The sequence below is a fragment of the Diabrotica virgifera genome, chromosome 1 (assembly GCF_917563875.1).
Source record: "Diabrotica virgifera virgifera chromosome 1, PGI_DIABVI_V3a".
NCBI classification, from domain to species: domain Eukaryota; kingdom Metazoa; phylum Arthropoda; class Insecta; order Coleoptera; family Chrysomelidae; genus Diabrotica; species Diabrotica virgifera.
The window spans coordinates 263,849,627-263,867,528 of NC_065443.1; the positions used below are offsets into that span (position 1 = coordinate 263,849,627).

At 33.1% G+C, this 17,902-nt stretch overlaps 1 protein-coding gene across 1 annotated transcript in view; it reads right to left on the reverse strand.

The window, feature by feature from the left end:
• LOC114344844 (2-Hydroxyacid oxidase 1) overlaps positions 1–17,147 on the reverse strand; it is a 36,466-nt gene extending 19,319 nt beyond the window's left edge. Inside the window, exons 1-2 of the mRNA XM_028295680.2 lie at positions 16,887–17,147; positions 8,956–9,107 (exon numbers count right to left, since the gene is read on the reverse strand). Coding sequence (XP_028151481.1) covers positions 8,956–9,107; positions 16,887–17,035 — 301 coding nt within the window. The 5' untranslated portion in view covers positions 17,036–17,147. The remainder of the gene's footprint in view (positions 1–8,955; positions 9,108–16,886) is intronic.
• Positions 17,148–17,902: the final 755 nt, after the last annotated feature.

Below are 17,902 nucleotides of genomic sequence, written 5' to 3' on the forward strand. Positions count from 1 at the left end.
CACATACCCAGTGTCTTTTGTTTTATAAATATTTTAGAGAATAACTATAGAGTTTATGTATTTAAAGATTTTTAATAATAAATTTTGTTTGCCTAGTGATATTATAACAATGAAAAATTACAAAAACTATATTTTTGTTTTATAAACATAATATATAAAAATACCAAGGAATAAATAAACTAGACGATAGTAAAAATGAGTTGAATTATCATGTTTCAAAATAATATTTATAGCCCGGGAGTTTGTGTCAAATTTGACCGGAGCATTTTAGCATGCCTATTTTCTTTTTATTTAAGTAGGTGTTCTAAAACTTATTAACAAATGATGTGTCAGCTGGCCCAATCCGGGGATTTTAGGCAAGAAAAGGTAAAATGTGAAACTTGATGGAAAAAAGCTACAACTGATATGTCAAATATTTATTTCCGGGACTCACGTGTATAATGGACTAGAATACCTAGCTACTGGCTTTCACGCAGGGGACTCGTGTTCAATTCCTGGCGTTGGAGATTTTTTTTGTTTTTAAAATTGACATTTTGATTTGAAAAATAATTATTTTTTGTTAATTCCACGTTTTTATTATTTATACGACACAATATAAAAAACAGTCTGTATGTCTTTTATAGAATTGTAAACGTAAACTATGCATTTATCATATTATGAATGACCTTAATAAGCAAAGTTGTTGTACATTAACCCCTGAAGCTTCCTGAGTTAGTACGAATCTACTTTTTTATTACAGAAATATCTACCCCGACATTCTTTTTGATTTTTTTGGACAAACTGTTTTTTCTTAATTTTATATGATGTAGAACCAAAAGATACATACAACCCTAATTTTTCACTTTTCTATCACCAACCCCCATTTTTTAATAACCATCTAAATATTTCCCTGTTCTCTATAATATATAAAAATGAATGTTTTTCTGTATCTATGTCCTTTATAGAATCGTAAACTATGCATTTGATCAAGAAAGCTTTAGGGGTTCATGTATAACAACTTTGCTTATTAAGGTCAATCATAATATCTATTATCAAATTCATAGTTTACGATTCAATAAAAGACATACCTACAGACTTTTTTTTATATCGTGTCGTATAAATAATACAAACGTGGTATTATCAAAAAATAATTATTTTTCAAATCAAAATGTCAATTTTAAAAACAAAAAAATTTCCAACGCCAGGAGTTGAACCCGAGTCCCCTGGGTGAAAACCAGTAGTTAGGTATTCTACACCATTATACACCTAAGTCACGTAGATAAATATTTGACATATAAGTTGTAGCGATTTTCCATCAAGTTTCACATTTTACCTTTTCTTGCCTAAAATCCCCGGATATGGGCCAGCTGACACATCATTTGTAAATAAGCCTTAGAACACCTAACTAAATAAATAGAAAACAGCCATGCTAAAATGCTCCGGTCAAATTTGACACTACCTCCCGGGCTATTACCTAACCGATAACCTATATTCATAAATACATTATTAATATGTTATTAAATGTTTAAAATGTTGCTCATAATGTTCAAGACACCATTGTATACGGTGGAAAAAGAATTGGCGAACATTTTGTAGCATTCCAGGTCCAACGGTCTCAAAGGCATTTTGTATACGAATTTTCATTACTCCGTGTTGTGCTTTCCTTCTTGTATTGTTTATGTAGGTTATCATCATCATTGATCCTCTTCCGTTCACTGCTGGACATAGGTCTCTCCCATTTTTCGCCACTCTCCACGGTTCTGTGCGTGTTGTTGCCATTTCTTGGACATTCGTTTAATGTCGTCCATCCAGCGTATTGGTGGTAATCCTGTGCTGCGTTTGTCTTCTCTTGGACACCAGTCAATTAGTCTTCTGGTTCATCTTGAGTCTTTTAGTCTCGCTACGTACCTGCCCAATTCCATTTCAGTTTGGCTATACGCTGTGAGCTTGTACGTAGAGGGGATATTTATAAATTCGCGAGCGCCAGTAGTGACAAGTCTGTAAAGGTTTACCGGAAATAAATGTCAAAGTGATTAATTTAAAATTAAAATTAAAAACATTAATTATAAAAAATATTAGTTGGTCAAAGCTGTGGTATATATTTTTACCTTAAATATACTTAAGTTTTAAATACTGAATTTACGTATTTTTAATGTTCCGTAATATGTAATTATAAATTAATCTATTAATCTTAGCGCCATTTACACGATAATTGTGAAAGTATCCGAAGTAAGAAATTAATATTTCATCAATAGAACGTCAAAATGATTAACAAAATCTTAAAAAAATCTATTACAATTTATTTACTTTTAATTAATATTAAGCGATAACAATTAAATAATAAATTTAAAAATGACCGGTGAAAGTTGAATAAGTAATCCGCTAGGAGCGACACCGGCGAAGCTCAGAGCGTATACGTTCGACGACATCAGTGACACCTGTTCTTTTCCTTAGGTCTAGGTTCCCTATTTTGTCTTTTTTTGTGACACCGAGGATCGATCTTTCCATGCGCCTTTGTACAACTCGCATTTTCAGTGCTGTTGTTTTTGTGAGCGTGAGTGTTTCTGCTTCGTATGTTATAATAGGAAGAACGCATTGGTCAAATCTAGGTACCACCAAAAAATAGTCCAGTAGAGTTAGTCCTAGCGATCTTGGGGACGATTACATTCGCGGAAACATCATATACTGCAGATCACTTAAAGGCGGCGACATTTTACTCTTGTTTACAATCGATCGGATGCCGTTTTAGTAAGATAAGCGTTTTAGCTTTGAAGCAGGTTGTTGGTAGAGTCAAAGAATACCCCAACCAACAAGAAGCGAAAGCATCGGCTATTTCAGGATTTAAATTTATTTGCGCATGTGCGATCCATCCGCCATTTTTCTCAACGACAACGACAAAAATATGACTGTTTATCGTCAACCGTCACTAAACTCATTCATTATTGTACTCATTTGCCGCCATTTGCGGCAGTAAAGTAACACTTTATTGTACTGAAATAAGAATTTTACTTTACCTGCCGCGATTAATCAAATTAATTGAGATTGAATGTAAGTGGTCGATGGCAGTAATCGATTATTTATTCGAGTGAACTTAAAATTTATTTACTTTACTTATTAAAAATATTGTACAAAATTTACGTTATTGTTAAATGTATGTGAGAAAGTGAAATTCTGAAGTATTTTCCAATTATATTCATAAAACATACCTAATTCAAAACTTTACAGATTTAGTAATTAGGTATTCAATATAGGGCTTTTAATCGATTGTCATTTGTTTCGAGCTTCTGTCATGTGTCACATAATATTAATATATCTACGTCATACGTCTTTGGTTTGTATTATTGGTATATACCAATAACGTACGACGTAGATATATTAATATTATATGACACATGACAGAAGCTCGAAACAAATGACTGTGAATGAAAAGCCCTATTGATAACAACTATCGATTAAACATTGAAATCGGCCATCATGCCAAATCATTCTGTCACTGTCATTACTGTCAAACGAAATTTTTATTTCGTCTAAAATTTAAAAAAATTCTTAAATCTTTTAAGTTTTGTATTAATGCTAATATAGTATGAAATGGTGTTTTTGTTAATTCGATTATATGCAGGACGGTGATATATATTTACTGATAATTTGTTAGCAAATATATTTATTTAGATTTTATACTATTTATCAAGGGAAAGGCAACTGCGCTGCGGCAGGCTACACTTCATAAACAATGACATAACACATAATTACTTATTTTAAAATTTTGGTATTTTATTTTAGGTATTAAAATTAGTTAAATATTTAAATAAACATACGATTAAACTGTTTAAAATATATTTATTTCGTTGAAATCATAATAATAGAAGTATAACTTCTTACGTGCGTACAAAGTACACACACTCTTTTTTCATTAGAAGGATGTAATTAATTAAGCTTAAGTACTAAGTGTTAATGTTTTTTATGATTGACGATAAAATTTTGTATGCACTACGTCAGTAAACACTCTATATCGAACTCGTCTGTTACTCGCCTCGTTCGGTTCGCTCCCTCTGCTCGTAATATCAGACTCGTTCGATAAAGAGTCACTTTACTCACTTGGTACATAAATACCTAACTATTTTAATACCGAGAAATCCTAACAGGTAATATAAACGATTGTAGGGTAATGAGAGAAGTTCCTTTTAAAGGAAAGGATATATAAAAGGTAGAGTGTAGACTGTATACTGTTATTTTGCATTCAGATTAGAACATTTTGTTCGACAAGATTTCATAAAAATAGGAAGGTCGCTGTAAAGTTAAATGTATATAAAAATGGTCCAAATTAATTTTAGTATACAGTGATGAGCGCGCTAATAGCCGGCAAAATAGCGTAAAAGATGGAAAACGTATTAAGTTGTGAGATAAAAAGAAATGAAACGTCGAGCTGGGAAATTTAGCGATATTAACCTATCAATTTATATTATATGTATTGATTGTTTCCCACCTTTACACGCATCAGAGGAGTATGTCAACTAAAATTGTCACTATGACAGTGGTAGTTGCCAAACTCGTCCGATTCGTCAAAAGGTGGGAAACAATCAATATAATGTACATTTAAGGCAAGCGTCCACAGACCCGCATCGGACGCATCGTACGCAACGGATTTTAGTTTGCCTTGTACAGAAACTTATGTAACCGCGTCCACTGATCCGCATCGTACGGATCGCATTATCGGCAATCATTGTAAGGCAAACTAAAATCCGTTGCGTACGATGCGGGTCTGTGGACGCTTGGCTTTATAGGTTAAATGCTAAATTTCCCAGCTCGGCTAGTTCCTACGTTTTCCATCTTTTATGCTATTTTGCCGGTTATTAGCGCGCTCATCACTGTATACGATATGTCCTGCTTTAACGCTAATTTATTATTTTTGTTGGGAATAAGTTTACTTTTATAAGTTTATCTGACGTTTAGATTTCCACTTCGGAAATTGTTCTCAAAATACTGATTTTGAGAACGATTATTTTTAGATTTGCTGGTCTTGGCGACAAGGTTCTTTTTGCAAGTTACTTAATCAAATATCGAAATTCAAAGAAAAATATCAAAATTTTATTTGAGTCGATAAAATACGTCGATTTTTTATTAAGAATTAGGTAAGAAGTGATGAAGGCTGAGATTCAACGCAGAAAAGAACATAAAACTAGATACGGAACAAACGATGAATACAGAGCGTTATCGAAAGAAATCAGAAAGCAGTTCCGCAAAGACAAAGCTGATTACATCTCTCAAATATGCAGAGAGATAAAGGAACGGCTGTCGAAATGAACCGAGGGATTTATTCCAGAAGATCAAACTCCTTACCAGAGAATTTAAACCTCAAACGTGGTCTGTAATAGATAAGGAAGGTAATTTAAAGACCGATACTGACGAAATATTGGAAACATGGCGAAACTACTGGGGCGAGCTATATAAAAATAACGAGATATCAGCAGAAAATCAGTCTTACTCGTTGAAGTCAAAGATGCAATTAAATCACTAAAGAGAAATAAATCCCCAGGCATTGATTCAATACCATGTGAAATACTACAGTTACTAGGTGACAAAGGATTACATATCATCCATTCTATCTGTGTCGCTGTTTGGAATTCAGGAAAATGGCCATCTGATTGGTGTACCTCAATTTATATCCCGCTACACAAAAAAGGAACTACTACCAGATGTGAAAACTATCGCACACTGTCACTAATAACACATGCTAGTAAAATCTTGTTACACATCGTCAAAAACAGATTACAAAGCTATCTACATTACCAAATACCTCAGGAACAAGCGGGGTTTGTAAAGGGTAAAGGTACAAAGGAACAAATCCTGAACCTGACACAACTCATTGAAAAGTCTAAAGAATTTCAAGTACCTATGATTATATATTTCGTTGACTACCAAAAGGCATTTGATTGTGTAAGCTGGATAAATCTGTGGTCAATTTTAATAGAAATGGGCGCACCAATGTACCTGGTGACATTTATTAAAAATCTGTACCAGTCCAACATAGCGACAGTAAGACTAGATCCTAGATCATAAGTTCTCAAACCAATTCAAGACCGAGAGAAATGTTAGACAAGGATGCGTGTTGTCACCTGACTTACTTAACATTTATGGTGAACATGTCATGAGGATGGTTTTAGAAGGATGTGCCGGTGGAGTAACAGTAGCTGGTAGGAAAATCTCAAATTTAAGATTTCCTGATGACACTACACTTATAGCAACAAATGAGCAAGAAATGTTTGATCTCCTGCGAAGAGTTGATTACGAAAGCAATAAAGTTGGTCTAAAAATCAATAAAGCTAAGACAAAAATATGGTGGTCGAGAGATTCGACACTATTCAACTGACTAACATGTTACAAGAATACCAGATAGTAAACACCTTTGTCTATCTCGGGTCTAGTATAACTAAAGATGATAACTGTGAAGCAGAAGTTCGGAGACGAATTGGTATGGCAAAAAATGCGATGAGTCGCCTAACTAAAGTTTGGAAAGACAGATACTCTCAAAATATCAAGATGAGACTGGTGAATGCTCTTGTATTCTCAATATTTCTATACGGAGTAGAGATTTGGACTCTTGGCGCATGCGAGCGCCAAAAAATTGATGCCTTTGAGATGTGGTGCTGGAGAAGAATGCTGAGCATACTTTGGACAGCTCATATGACAAACGTTTCCATTCTAAACCAACTCAAGATTAAAAAAAGACTGTCCACAATATGTCCGCAACGAATACTGCAATTCTTTGGTCACGTGGTTCGCAGAGGTAACGACAGTTTGGAGAGATTAATTGTTTCTGGAAACGTTCCGGGGAGAAGATCAAAAGGACGATCACCAACTAGATGGTCCGACCAAATAAAGAATTCAGCTGGAAACTCATTCTGCGAAGCTCTTAGAGCAGCTGAAGATAGAGACCAATGGAGAAACATTGTTAGGAATATTGGAAGAAATCACGATCCTCAGTAATGGGGAAACGACAAGAGAGAGAGGTAAGAAGTGTTTTACTTACGTACGGTGTTCAGGGCTGAATTTACATATGGGCTGAATGGGCTATAGCGCAGGGCGGCAGAATTCAGGGGGCGGAAAATTTTGGTAAAAAAGTAAAAAATGGCGCGGGGTAAGGCGACAAATTGTGGATAGCTCAGGGGCGGCAAAACTTCAAATCTGCCTCTGATGTGTTCCATTTAAAAACAAAAGTTTGGTTCATTCCGTTGTTCCGACTGACTCTGTATAATCAAAAATAATTTTAAATTATAGACGTCTTTGATAAAAATTAGTCTTGTTATAAATATTTTTTTGTATACCCCATAGTTTAGCCTTAATAAAAGATACCCAGAGGTTTGGCACCCCGTATATTAAAAGAAATATTTCCAATACAAATTTGGATGAAGTAGGGAAAGGAAAGGTACGTTGGTAATAAAAATGAAAAATACTAATAATATAGGAATTTGACAACTAAGCAAGAAATAAGTTTTGCTTTATTATGTTACTTATTATTTGAAGTAAATGTTTAGAAGAGTTAATTTAACAAAAAATAAATATTAATGATAGTAAAATGATAGGTCAAATTGACATACAAAATTATGTTAGGTAAGTTGGTGACACGGTAAGGTATATTGGTGATAGTGGTTAGAAAATTTGATGAAACCACCGCAATTTAAGGAATTTAACTTACCTTCTCTAAATCACGAATTTAATGAAGTTTTTTTTATTGATAATTATTTTATTGAATGGTTTTATAAAGTTTTATAGTCTCTCTTTAGTTTAGTCTCTATAGTTATATAAGTCTCTCACATTCAATAAGAAATGGTTCCATTGTCGACTGTCGCACAACGCAACGGTCAAAACAGTCTGTTTACTAAAAGTGGGTGCGCGCATTGCGAAATCGTAATATATGTTTATCTTGCTTACACTCAACGGCGGATCCAGCAACCTTGCAAGGTGGGGGCAATGAAATAAAAATTTTCTTATGACTGGCGTACACAGCATTCTTTTTCGGGATGGGTTGTTATTTTCTTATTCTCCATATACCATATCCTTTCAGAATGTTGATTACCGTCATAGACTCACAGGTATCTTAATTATATTTATTGCCACCCTAAATAAACCATGAAGTTCCTCTTCGTCCTGGACTGCGTTTGCCTGCTATTTTCACTGGAATAATATTTTCTAGCAACCTATATTTGGGACCTCTCATTAAATGTCAGAAATAATCCAGCTATCTGTTCTTGATGCTTCTTTTAATCGCAGTAGTCTTGCTGAGACATTTTAGTATTGTGGAGTTTTGAATCTTCTCCATCCAATAAACTCTTAAAATTCTTCTGTTGCACCACATTTCGAGAGCCTCAAGGCGATTTAAATCGATTTTATTCACAGTCGCAAGACTCGACACCATACAATAAGACCGAGAACACGTAGTAGCAAAGTAGTCGGATCCTTAATGCCAATTTTAGGTCTCTGTTACATAATACTTCTAAAAGCGGCTCTTATTCTGGGGGTTTTATTAAATTATCAAATTACCATAAGATAGCACCGGCAATTACTATTTTTATCTGGTCTCTGGCATTGAATTGAATAGATGGCAATAAACAGATTTATTGTGGGACTTTTTCATTTATTATGTTCCAAAGACTCTTATAATTTTCATCCCAAGGAATTCTGCCATATTTATGTTTCAGTTTTTCAGTTATCAACAGGACACAATATTCACTATTTATGTTCAATCGTAATCTTTTTCTTAAAAACAGTGCCAGTAGACACCAGGCGAGGTCTCAAGGAGGGGGCAATTGCCCCCATTGACCCCCCCTTGGATCCGCGCCTGCTTACACTCGTAACAACTTACTAGTGCTGTGTTATGAATGTGCTTGCATAGGGAACTGTGTGGTAATCTGATTAAAAATTATCACCAAATTACTTGTATCGCCAATATACCTTTTCTTACCCTATACAACAACTTACCTTTCGCAGTAGCACATTCTCCATCCACGTGTGCTATTTTATGGAAAGCAGAGGGAGATATCCCTATGGGAAATGCCACAGGCTTGCCTAATATAGTTGTTGATAAATTTCTGTTGCTTACTTTACGCATATATTTTGGTCTAATCCGATATCTAAAAATTATAATATATGTAGGTACATGAATTAGTATGACGCAAAGAAATAGGAATAAAGTCAAGAAAAAAATCGTAGGGATTAATAGAGTTAATCAAGAATATCGCAATAGAAATATTTAAGCTATTGACTACCCAAGTAGCACAATAAAAACAGTTTAGTTTTATTTAAGGTTTATAAAGGTATTATTGTGGTAAATAAGAAGATAATGGTTTTAAAGTTACCTTGTAGATATGCATATGCTGCCAGAACTTTAAAACTGTTAAGCATTTGTCACTAATTTTAAAGTATCAAATAAGACTAATTAATCTTAATAGATAATTTGTCTTATTGTAGTTTTAAAATGTTTTATTCTCAGTTCACTTAACACTAATCAGTTTTATGAAGAACTTCCGGACTGTTTGGTTTGATTAGATTCTAGATTGTTACCTTTTAGTTTTATTGCAGTTTTGAAGATTCTCCTAATATGACTAATAAAACCTATTATTAAAACTACTTGATCTCAAGACTATTATGTCAGTAAAGCATATGTCTTAAAAGTATTTTTTTATTTTTCTTTAAAGTTGCTTTCTTAAAAGCAATTAGTAGGCTATATTATAACCATACGTTCTTAACTGAATCAGTTTGGTTATCGTAAAGACTAAACTATGCTTCTTGTTAGAAATAATAAAACTAAACTCATCCCCTCTTCTTTCATGTCCAAAATGGACGGCCATTTGTTTTAGAACCAAACAGTGGTGTAGTGTGTTGTAAAAAGTGGAAGTACAGTAGGTATGGAAGAAATAAGTCGCAAGTACTTAAAATATAAACGAACTGGTCATTTTAAAAGAAAAATACAACACACAGAACACTACGTCGCCTCGATTTTAGGTTAGATTCACATTAAAACCGAGTAGCATTATTGACAGCAGCATTAAAACTGAACGGTTTTAATTCCAAGGCAACCTTGCTTTTATGTAGGATATATGCTTTTGGAAAGATATAAAATAAAACCATTTGATCTTAACCATTCTCTCTCTCGATATACCAAATAGTTTTATTTGGATTTCGGCCATATTGCTTTCTGGGGATGCTGAAAGCCATGATAGATTACAATATAAGGCTTACATACAAATTATAAATAAGCGTCTTAAAGACAAAACTTCGATTTATTTTAACATTAAAACAATAAAATCGAAGATAAAATAATTTTTCTTTCAAATTAATATTTTTCGGATAATTTTTTTTTATTATTTTTACTTTTTAATCGCCAAAAGTCAGAAATTTTAGGGCGCGTGAGTTATTTAGACCTACTTTTGTTAACATTATCAATAAAGTTGAGTCGCAAGTGTTTTTCTACCTTGACAGTCCGAAATAACCAAGTACTTTTTATTATTTTATGGTTACAAATACTTATCCACCTTTCATAACACATGTAAAAATTTGTTGGCTTATATGGAGTATATGGGTTTAAAGAATCATTTATGCCTGGTTGCACCAACAGATTTTAAGCTCCAGCTTAGCTAAGCTCTACTTATAGATAGGGCCTCCTTGAGTAGCACGTACGTTGCACCATAATTTTAGATTCTTACCTTATTATCAATTATATCTATTATTATATTATGGTGTTCTTATTGTAATATATTATAATTATATTATATTAATTCTTATGATATTCTTGACTTAAGCTTAAGATCTGTTGGTGCAACCGGGCATTAATATGGTAAATTGTGTTTAAAAGTCTCTATTTAAGAAACCTTTTGCTATAAAACTGCCTGCACTTAAAGCGTCTTTTAACATGGTTTTAAAAGCACCTTCACAGCCGCTTTAAAACCAGTTGCTTAAGAAAAAAAAGTTTTAAGAAGGTTTTTATTTTTGGTTTTATTGACCTATTTCAGTGTGGGCCCTTTTATGCTGAAAGGGGTTTTATTGCAACCTTAAGGTTTACTTAAAAACCAAATGGTTTTAATCTTAGTTTTATTCTACAGTTTTAAAGCATCCTTGAAAGACTTAATAAACCCGTTCGGTGTTACTTGGGTATGTAAAAAACATGGGTAAGAAGAACTACTAAAGACGTTCAACGAACAGCTAGTTTTGTAAGCAATGTCACAAAATTTAAATTTATCAATGGACGTCTTTATAAAAAAGTATTGTATCGAAATATCAAAAACAAAAAAAATATGATCGTCAGTAAAAACAAGATTGAAGACGAAACAATCTTAAGGTGGTATGACACAATGTTAAAATTTATACAGGGTGAGCCACGCTCAACGGGACGGAGCCTACCGGGGAAACGGCTAAAGATATTAAAAATTACTTCAGTAGGAATACGTAGGTTAGTACCGGCTACAAATTAAAATTTGTGAAATATATACAGGTTGTCCCAATTTAGCGTAATGATATAAAGTTATATATTTTTAAATGGAACAACCTATATTTCACTTTAATTTTGAATTCTACTGAACAAAATAATGTTACTTTATTCAACATTCCCTATACCTATTTTTGACAGGTTTCGATTTATTTGGGTTTTTCTGAAAATGTACTGTTCGCGAAATTAATTAATTACACATTATCGCATGAATTTTAATTAACGTCTTTTTGTCAGTTGATTGTCAACTGTCCATGCTTTACATCAGAATAATTACCATTTGAAACTAATCTACAGAGTGTTCGCAATCTGAAGTGTCAATGCTGTACAATATTTTGTATAATTACTTTCTTAACTTAAATGGGACACCCTGTATTTTACTTTAATTTTGAATTCTAATCAAAAAAATAATATTACTTTATTAAACAATCCCTATACCTATCTTTGATAATTTTCGATTTGTTTGTGTTTTTTGAAAATGCACTATTCTTGAAATTAATTAATTACACTGTATTGCATAAAGTTAAACAAAACACACTGGAAAAAATTAATTTACATTAAATGTTCAAAATGGTGTCCATTTTCTTCAATACATAACCTCACTCTGTGTTCAAAATTTTGTTTTACTTTTCTTAACATTTCTGGAGTAACTGTTGCAAACGCATTACGGATACGCGTTTTCATGTCTTCAGCGGTTGTAGGTGGAATTTGATAAACCAAACTTTTAATATATCCCCAAAAAAAAGTCCATTGATGTTAACCCAGGTGATCTAGGGAGCCAATTGACAGCACCACCCCTACCTATCCACTTTCTGGGAAATTTTCTGTCTAAATATTCTCTAGCATTACCCGTGTAATGTGCTGGAGAACCGTCTAGCTGCAGAAACATTGTTCTTCTAATATTTAAAGGGATATTTTGCAAATGTATCCAAAAGTCTCTTCGTAGAAATCTTAAAAACTTTTGCCCATTTAAATGGCCATTAAAAAATACGGTCCTACCACATGTTGTCCTATTATTCCACCATATACATTAAGGGACCATCGGTTTTGTCGATCAATACATCTATATTCATGTTGATTTTCCGTATTATAATAGTGAAAGTTATGTCGATTCACGAGTTCATTATTATGGAAAGTAGACTCTTCAGTGAACAAAATTTTATTAAAAAAATGTTGATCTGCTCCCGTTTTGTCTAGAAATCATAAACAAAACTCTAACCTACGTTCAAAATCAGTTCCATACAAATTCTGATTCATGTGAATATGGTATAGGTGATATTTATATTTTTTAGGAATTGTGCGTATACTAGTTCGGCTTACTTCAATCTCTCTGGCCATCGTCCTTGTAGGTACTTGTATTTGGATTTTCAATAACTGATTGAATAACTTCTAATTCGGTATTTTCATCTTCAGTTATGGGATTGATCAATTTTCGTTTAGTATAAACAACACTGCCAGTTTCAGAAACCTTGTTAAGACTCTTTCAAATACTTCTTTACGAGGATGACGTTTTAAGGGAAATCTCTCAGCATAGACTCTTGATGCTAACAAACTGTTTTGATCACATTCATCAAGTATTAAAATCATATTTACTCGGTCTTCAATTGAATAATCTGCCATTTCTATTAATTGAAAGCATTACAGTTTGACTATTAGTTTGACAGCTAGGTACCTTTTGTTTTCTCATGGCATTATTTATAATGTATAATGAGCTATGTAATTAACGACATTTAATGTTCCAGGTAATATAATGCAAATAGATCTGAAGATACTAGATATTAATAAAAATTTTTATAATAGTTTGATTATAATAATTGTTACATCATTCAAATACAGGGTGTTTTGTTTAAGTTAGAGTAGAACTTTATGTAATAAAGTGTAAAATAAAGTGTAATTAATTAATTTCAAGAATAGTGCATTTTCAAAAAGACGCAAATAAATCGAAAATTATCAAAGATAGGTATAGGGATTGTTTAATAAAGTAATATTATTTTTTTGATTAAAATTCAAAATTAAAGTAAAATACAGGGTGTCCCATTTAAGTTAAGAAAGTAATTATACAAAATATTGTACAGCACTGACACTTCAGATTGCGAACACTCTGTAGATTAGTTTCAAATGGAATTATTCTGATACAAAGCATGGACAGTTGACAATTAACTGACAAAAAGACGTTAATTAAAATTCATGCGATAATGTGTAATTAATTAATTTCGTGAATAGTACATTTTCAGAAAACCCCAAATAAATCGAAACCTGTCAAAAATAGGTATAGGGAATGTTAAATAAAATAATATTATTTTGTTCAGTAGAATTCAAAATTAAAGTGAAATATAGGTTGTTCCATTTAAAAATATATGACTTTATATCATTAAGCTAAATTGGGACACCCTGTATATATTTCACAAATTTTAATTTGTAACCGGTACTGACCTACGTATTCCTACGGAAGGAATTTTTAATATCTTTAGCCGTTTCCCCAGTAAGCTCCGTCCCGTTGAGCGTGACTCACCCTGTATATAGGCGAAGCAACGAAGCACTAAAAAGCCCAAAACCTAGGAATTTTGTGCAGTAAGATGAATCGTTATGCAACTTTTTGCATTCGATTCGAGAAAGTGTCAGGCAATTTTTTGAACTAAATGGATCTCCGGCAAAAAAATTTTTACATGAGAAAATCCATTTTCAAAGTGCATCTCGAAGAGATGGAAAATGAGAAAATTTAAAACTCAGGAAATATTGACGGAAATGAGTTCAGTTTTTAAATTTGAGGGTTTTGGAGGACAGTGAACACAAATTTCATGACGACGATGGTCTCCGAGGTACCTGGTGCCCAGGGTGGAGCTGGTCGCCTGGGACGATCGATTAATTCCCAGGGTGATCGAATAATTCGCGAAATGTTCGCGATTACGTAAAAATAAGCAACTTTTATTCGAGACTTTTATTCGAGAACTTTTTTTCAAGAACCTATCGAATAACACCAAACACGATCCTCCACTCCATCCCCTGAAGGTGGGATGGGGGGTAACTTTAAAATCTTAAATAATTTTAAACAATCTTAATAAACATTTATTCGAAACATTTTTTAGAATTGTTGATAGATGGCGCTAATAAATAGTGTTCTTTCGATTATAGCGCCATCTATCCATAATTCGAAAAAATGTCTCGAATAAAAATTACTTATTTTTACGTAGGGAAACAAAATCTGCAATAAAAAATGGAGCCACGCCAACTGCGGCGTGAACATACCCCCTTAAAGAGCGAGGTGCAAAGTGTGCGTAATTTAGTCACATACTAAGAAATGAAAAATATGAGTTGATGTGATTGGTTATACAAGGGAAAGCGAAAGGAACAAAAAAGGACCGTGGAGACCACGCCCCTCCTGGTTGGAAAATTTAAAGCAGTGGAATGGAAAAACAACAATAGAACTCTATAGACCCGCTGCAGACAAAGTAAAATGGGACTTGAAGATATATATTCGAATTGAGAAATTTATTTCAAAATACCTACCTTACTTATACTTAAACTAGTTCAGAAGCTTTTCTACGTTTAATCTGCTGTTATTTGTTTTCAAACATCTGCTGCATAAACATTTTTTGAAAGTACGAGGAGAGGGGGAGGTCGTGAAATCTTTATAATATCGTATTCTTCTTGCGGTTAATTTTTAAATTAACTCAAGTATTAAAAATGGAAAAGAAGTATTTTATTGAACGTACTAAGGATTTGAAAACTGAATCATGGAGAGTTTTAAAAGCGCGAAGTATCCAAACTTTGATTGATACTAGTATTGAAAGAGTTGATCGAAAACACGAAATAATAAGTGGTGTTAAGTGTTAGTTACAAGTATCGAAGCGCATGAAAAATATTATAAAGCATACATTAGGAAGTCAAATATAAAAGCAGGAAAAAACGAAAGCAGCCAGCCTAAATGAGTCGAAGCTAAACGACATGGATTGAGGATGTACCATCAAATTCAATAGTGGAAATAAATATTATTAAATCTAAAAATCATACGAGCAAGCTGAATATTACTGAGGTGTTCAATTTTAGATGTGAACATCAAAGAGATGCTTACAATAGGTGTTATATATATTCTAAATGAATTGTAAAAACTGATAATGATTGTTGTAATGTAAAAGTATTTTTAAGTAGGTACCTATACATATTTTGAAATAAATAATGCATCTGATATCAGTCGTTTGATACCGATGTTAGTGTCGACAACTACTAAGCCAGTAAAATTATATTGAATTACAGTGAAAGTAGATAGTGCGAATAAAAAGTCCCGAAAACCATTATCAGCTGCAGAACTGCAAGATATTGCTAATAATTTATGGGATTCCGATGATGAAGAATCTCCTGAAGTAGTTGGCATTGAAAGTGATTCTGAAATTGAAGATCATCTTTCGGAAGCAAGTGAAGAGGATGATCAGCAAGTAGTATTGAGTGATAATGAAGAAGAATGTGTAACTACCAGTTCCCAGATTTCAGAGTGTGTAATTTTTGAAACTACGGATGGAACTAACTGGAAGAGTCAACCACAACCGACAGGACGTATGCGATCCTGCGACATAATAAAAAGCAAAGTGCACAAAGTAATGCTAGCCCCTGGTCAAAGTGTGGATAATACTGTTGATTCCTTTTGTTTGTTTGTGGACGAAAAAATTGTGAACGAAATAGTGAAGTGTACAAATAAAGAAGCCGAAAAAGTCCTGGGGATAGAGAACTGGACATATTGCGACTCTACAGAGATATATGCCTTTATTGGACTCCTACTAACTGCAGGGCACCTGATTGTCAACAATCATAATGTAGATATACTTTGGAGTAAGTTTTATGGCCCTACTATATTTTCTCTTTTATACTCTTTTCTCAGAAGGGTTTTCACACAATAATGAAGGGCAACAACACCGTAATCCTTTTCCAGGGTATGCGTAAATACCAATCCCTCTTTTCAAATAAAATGGCCTATTAGATTTTAATAAAATATTTTTAAATATTTTTTCTACAAAAGTTTTTTTGCATTTCATTATTTTGTGCAAATCCTTCAGGTAGATCGCACCCTCAAGGCAGACCACATAGGTACTAGAGTAGCACCTTTTTTTTAATCTAGAGAATTTAAATTTAACTTTAATAAAAAATCAAAAATGAATATTAGGCATAATATATGGGTAAATATGAATAGTACATTAAAGAACAGCGGTGGGCCCAACGGACCCGAGTTGCCCGGTTACGTAAGTAAAATGTGTTGCCCGGATAAGGGTTAAATAAGAAACTTCGTTAGATTCCCAGAAAAACTGAAGATCTGACAACAATTTAAATACCACTATACTATCGGCATCGGCCGTATTAATAGAAGACCGAAGCCGTTGCATAAATAAAACTCTTGAATATTAATTTATTTAATTGTAAAAACAAATAAACTACGTACTTGTTAAAATCATTTTTATTCCATTTCAAAGTTTTTTGTTGTCCAGCTCCACTGTAATAGAACTCAAAGTACATGTTTGGTAATTTCTTCTTAGCATATTCTTCATAATCGTTTACACACACAAGATTTGATACAACAGAGTTAGACATTTTTAAGTAAGCAATCAATTCTCTCGACAACAACTAAATTTGGAATATTTACGTTAGGTTTTATACCGCTTGTTGCCTTATCTTAAAAACAATCTGTACATTAGCAGTTATCTTAATGATTATTTATTTTGCATTGCAATTGTCACGTTTATGGTAAATAATTTATTAATTTGTGTAGGGGAAACTTGGACAGAAATAATTTTTGTTAGGTACTTCAAATTTTATGTAAATTTCATGAATGATTTGAAAATTAATTACATGAAACAATAGTTAATTTCTAGACCGAAACAATTTAAATATGAAATATGGAAGTCAATGTACTTATAAGAAAATAATAAATAATATGTATAATGGTCAGTGGCGTAGCTAGCGTGGGTGACACCCGGGGCGGTAATCGATGGTGTCACCCCAAATCCTAAAAATAAAGATTGTTAAAATCAACGAAAATCCGATAACCGTATGTTTTGAATAATGAAAAAATTAAGAATTATAGTTAACGAAACTGCAGTAAATAGTATATCATCGTCGTCGTCTAACCGCTATCGTCCACTGCTGAACATAGGCCTCTTTTAAGTTTCTGCATGTCTCCTATCTCGAGCTACCACTACCTAGTTCCCGGCAGTTCTATATAATAGTTTATTTTCTTTTTTGTTTTACACTATGTGAATGAATTAAAATATTTTTTTAGCTTTACTAGCGAAAAGTTCTGAAATCACATTTTCTATATTTATGTTTTGTGTTGCTTCATGTTCGATAGTTAATCATCATCATCCAGCCTCAAAAGTCCACTGCTGAACATAGGCCTCCTCCCCTCGTTTCCATCTCCATCTATCCTGCGCCGCTCTGATCCAGTTTTTTTTAGCTTTC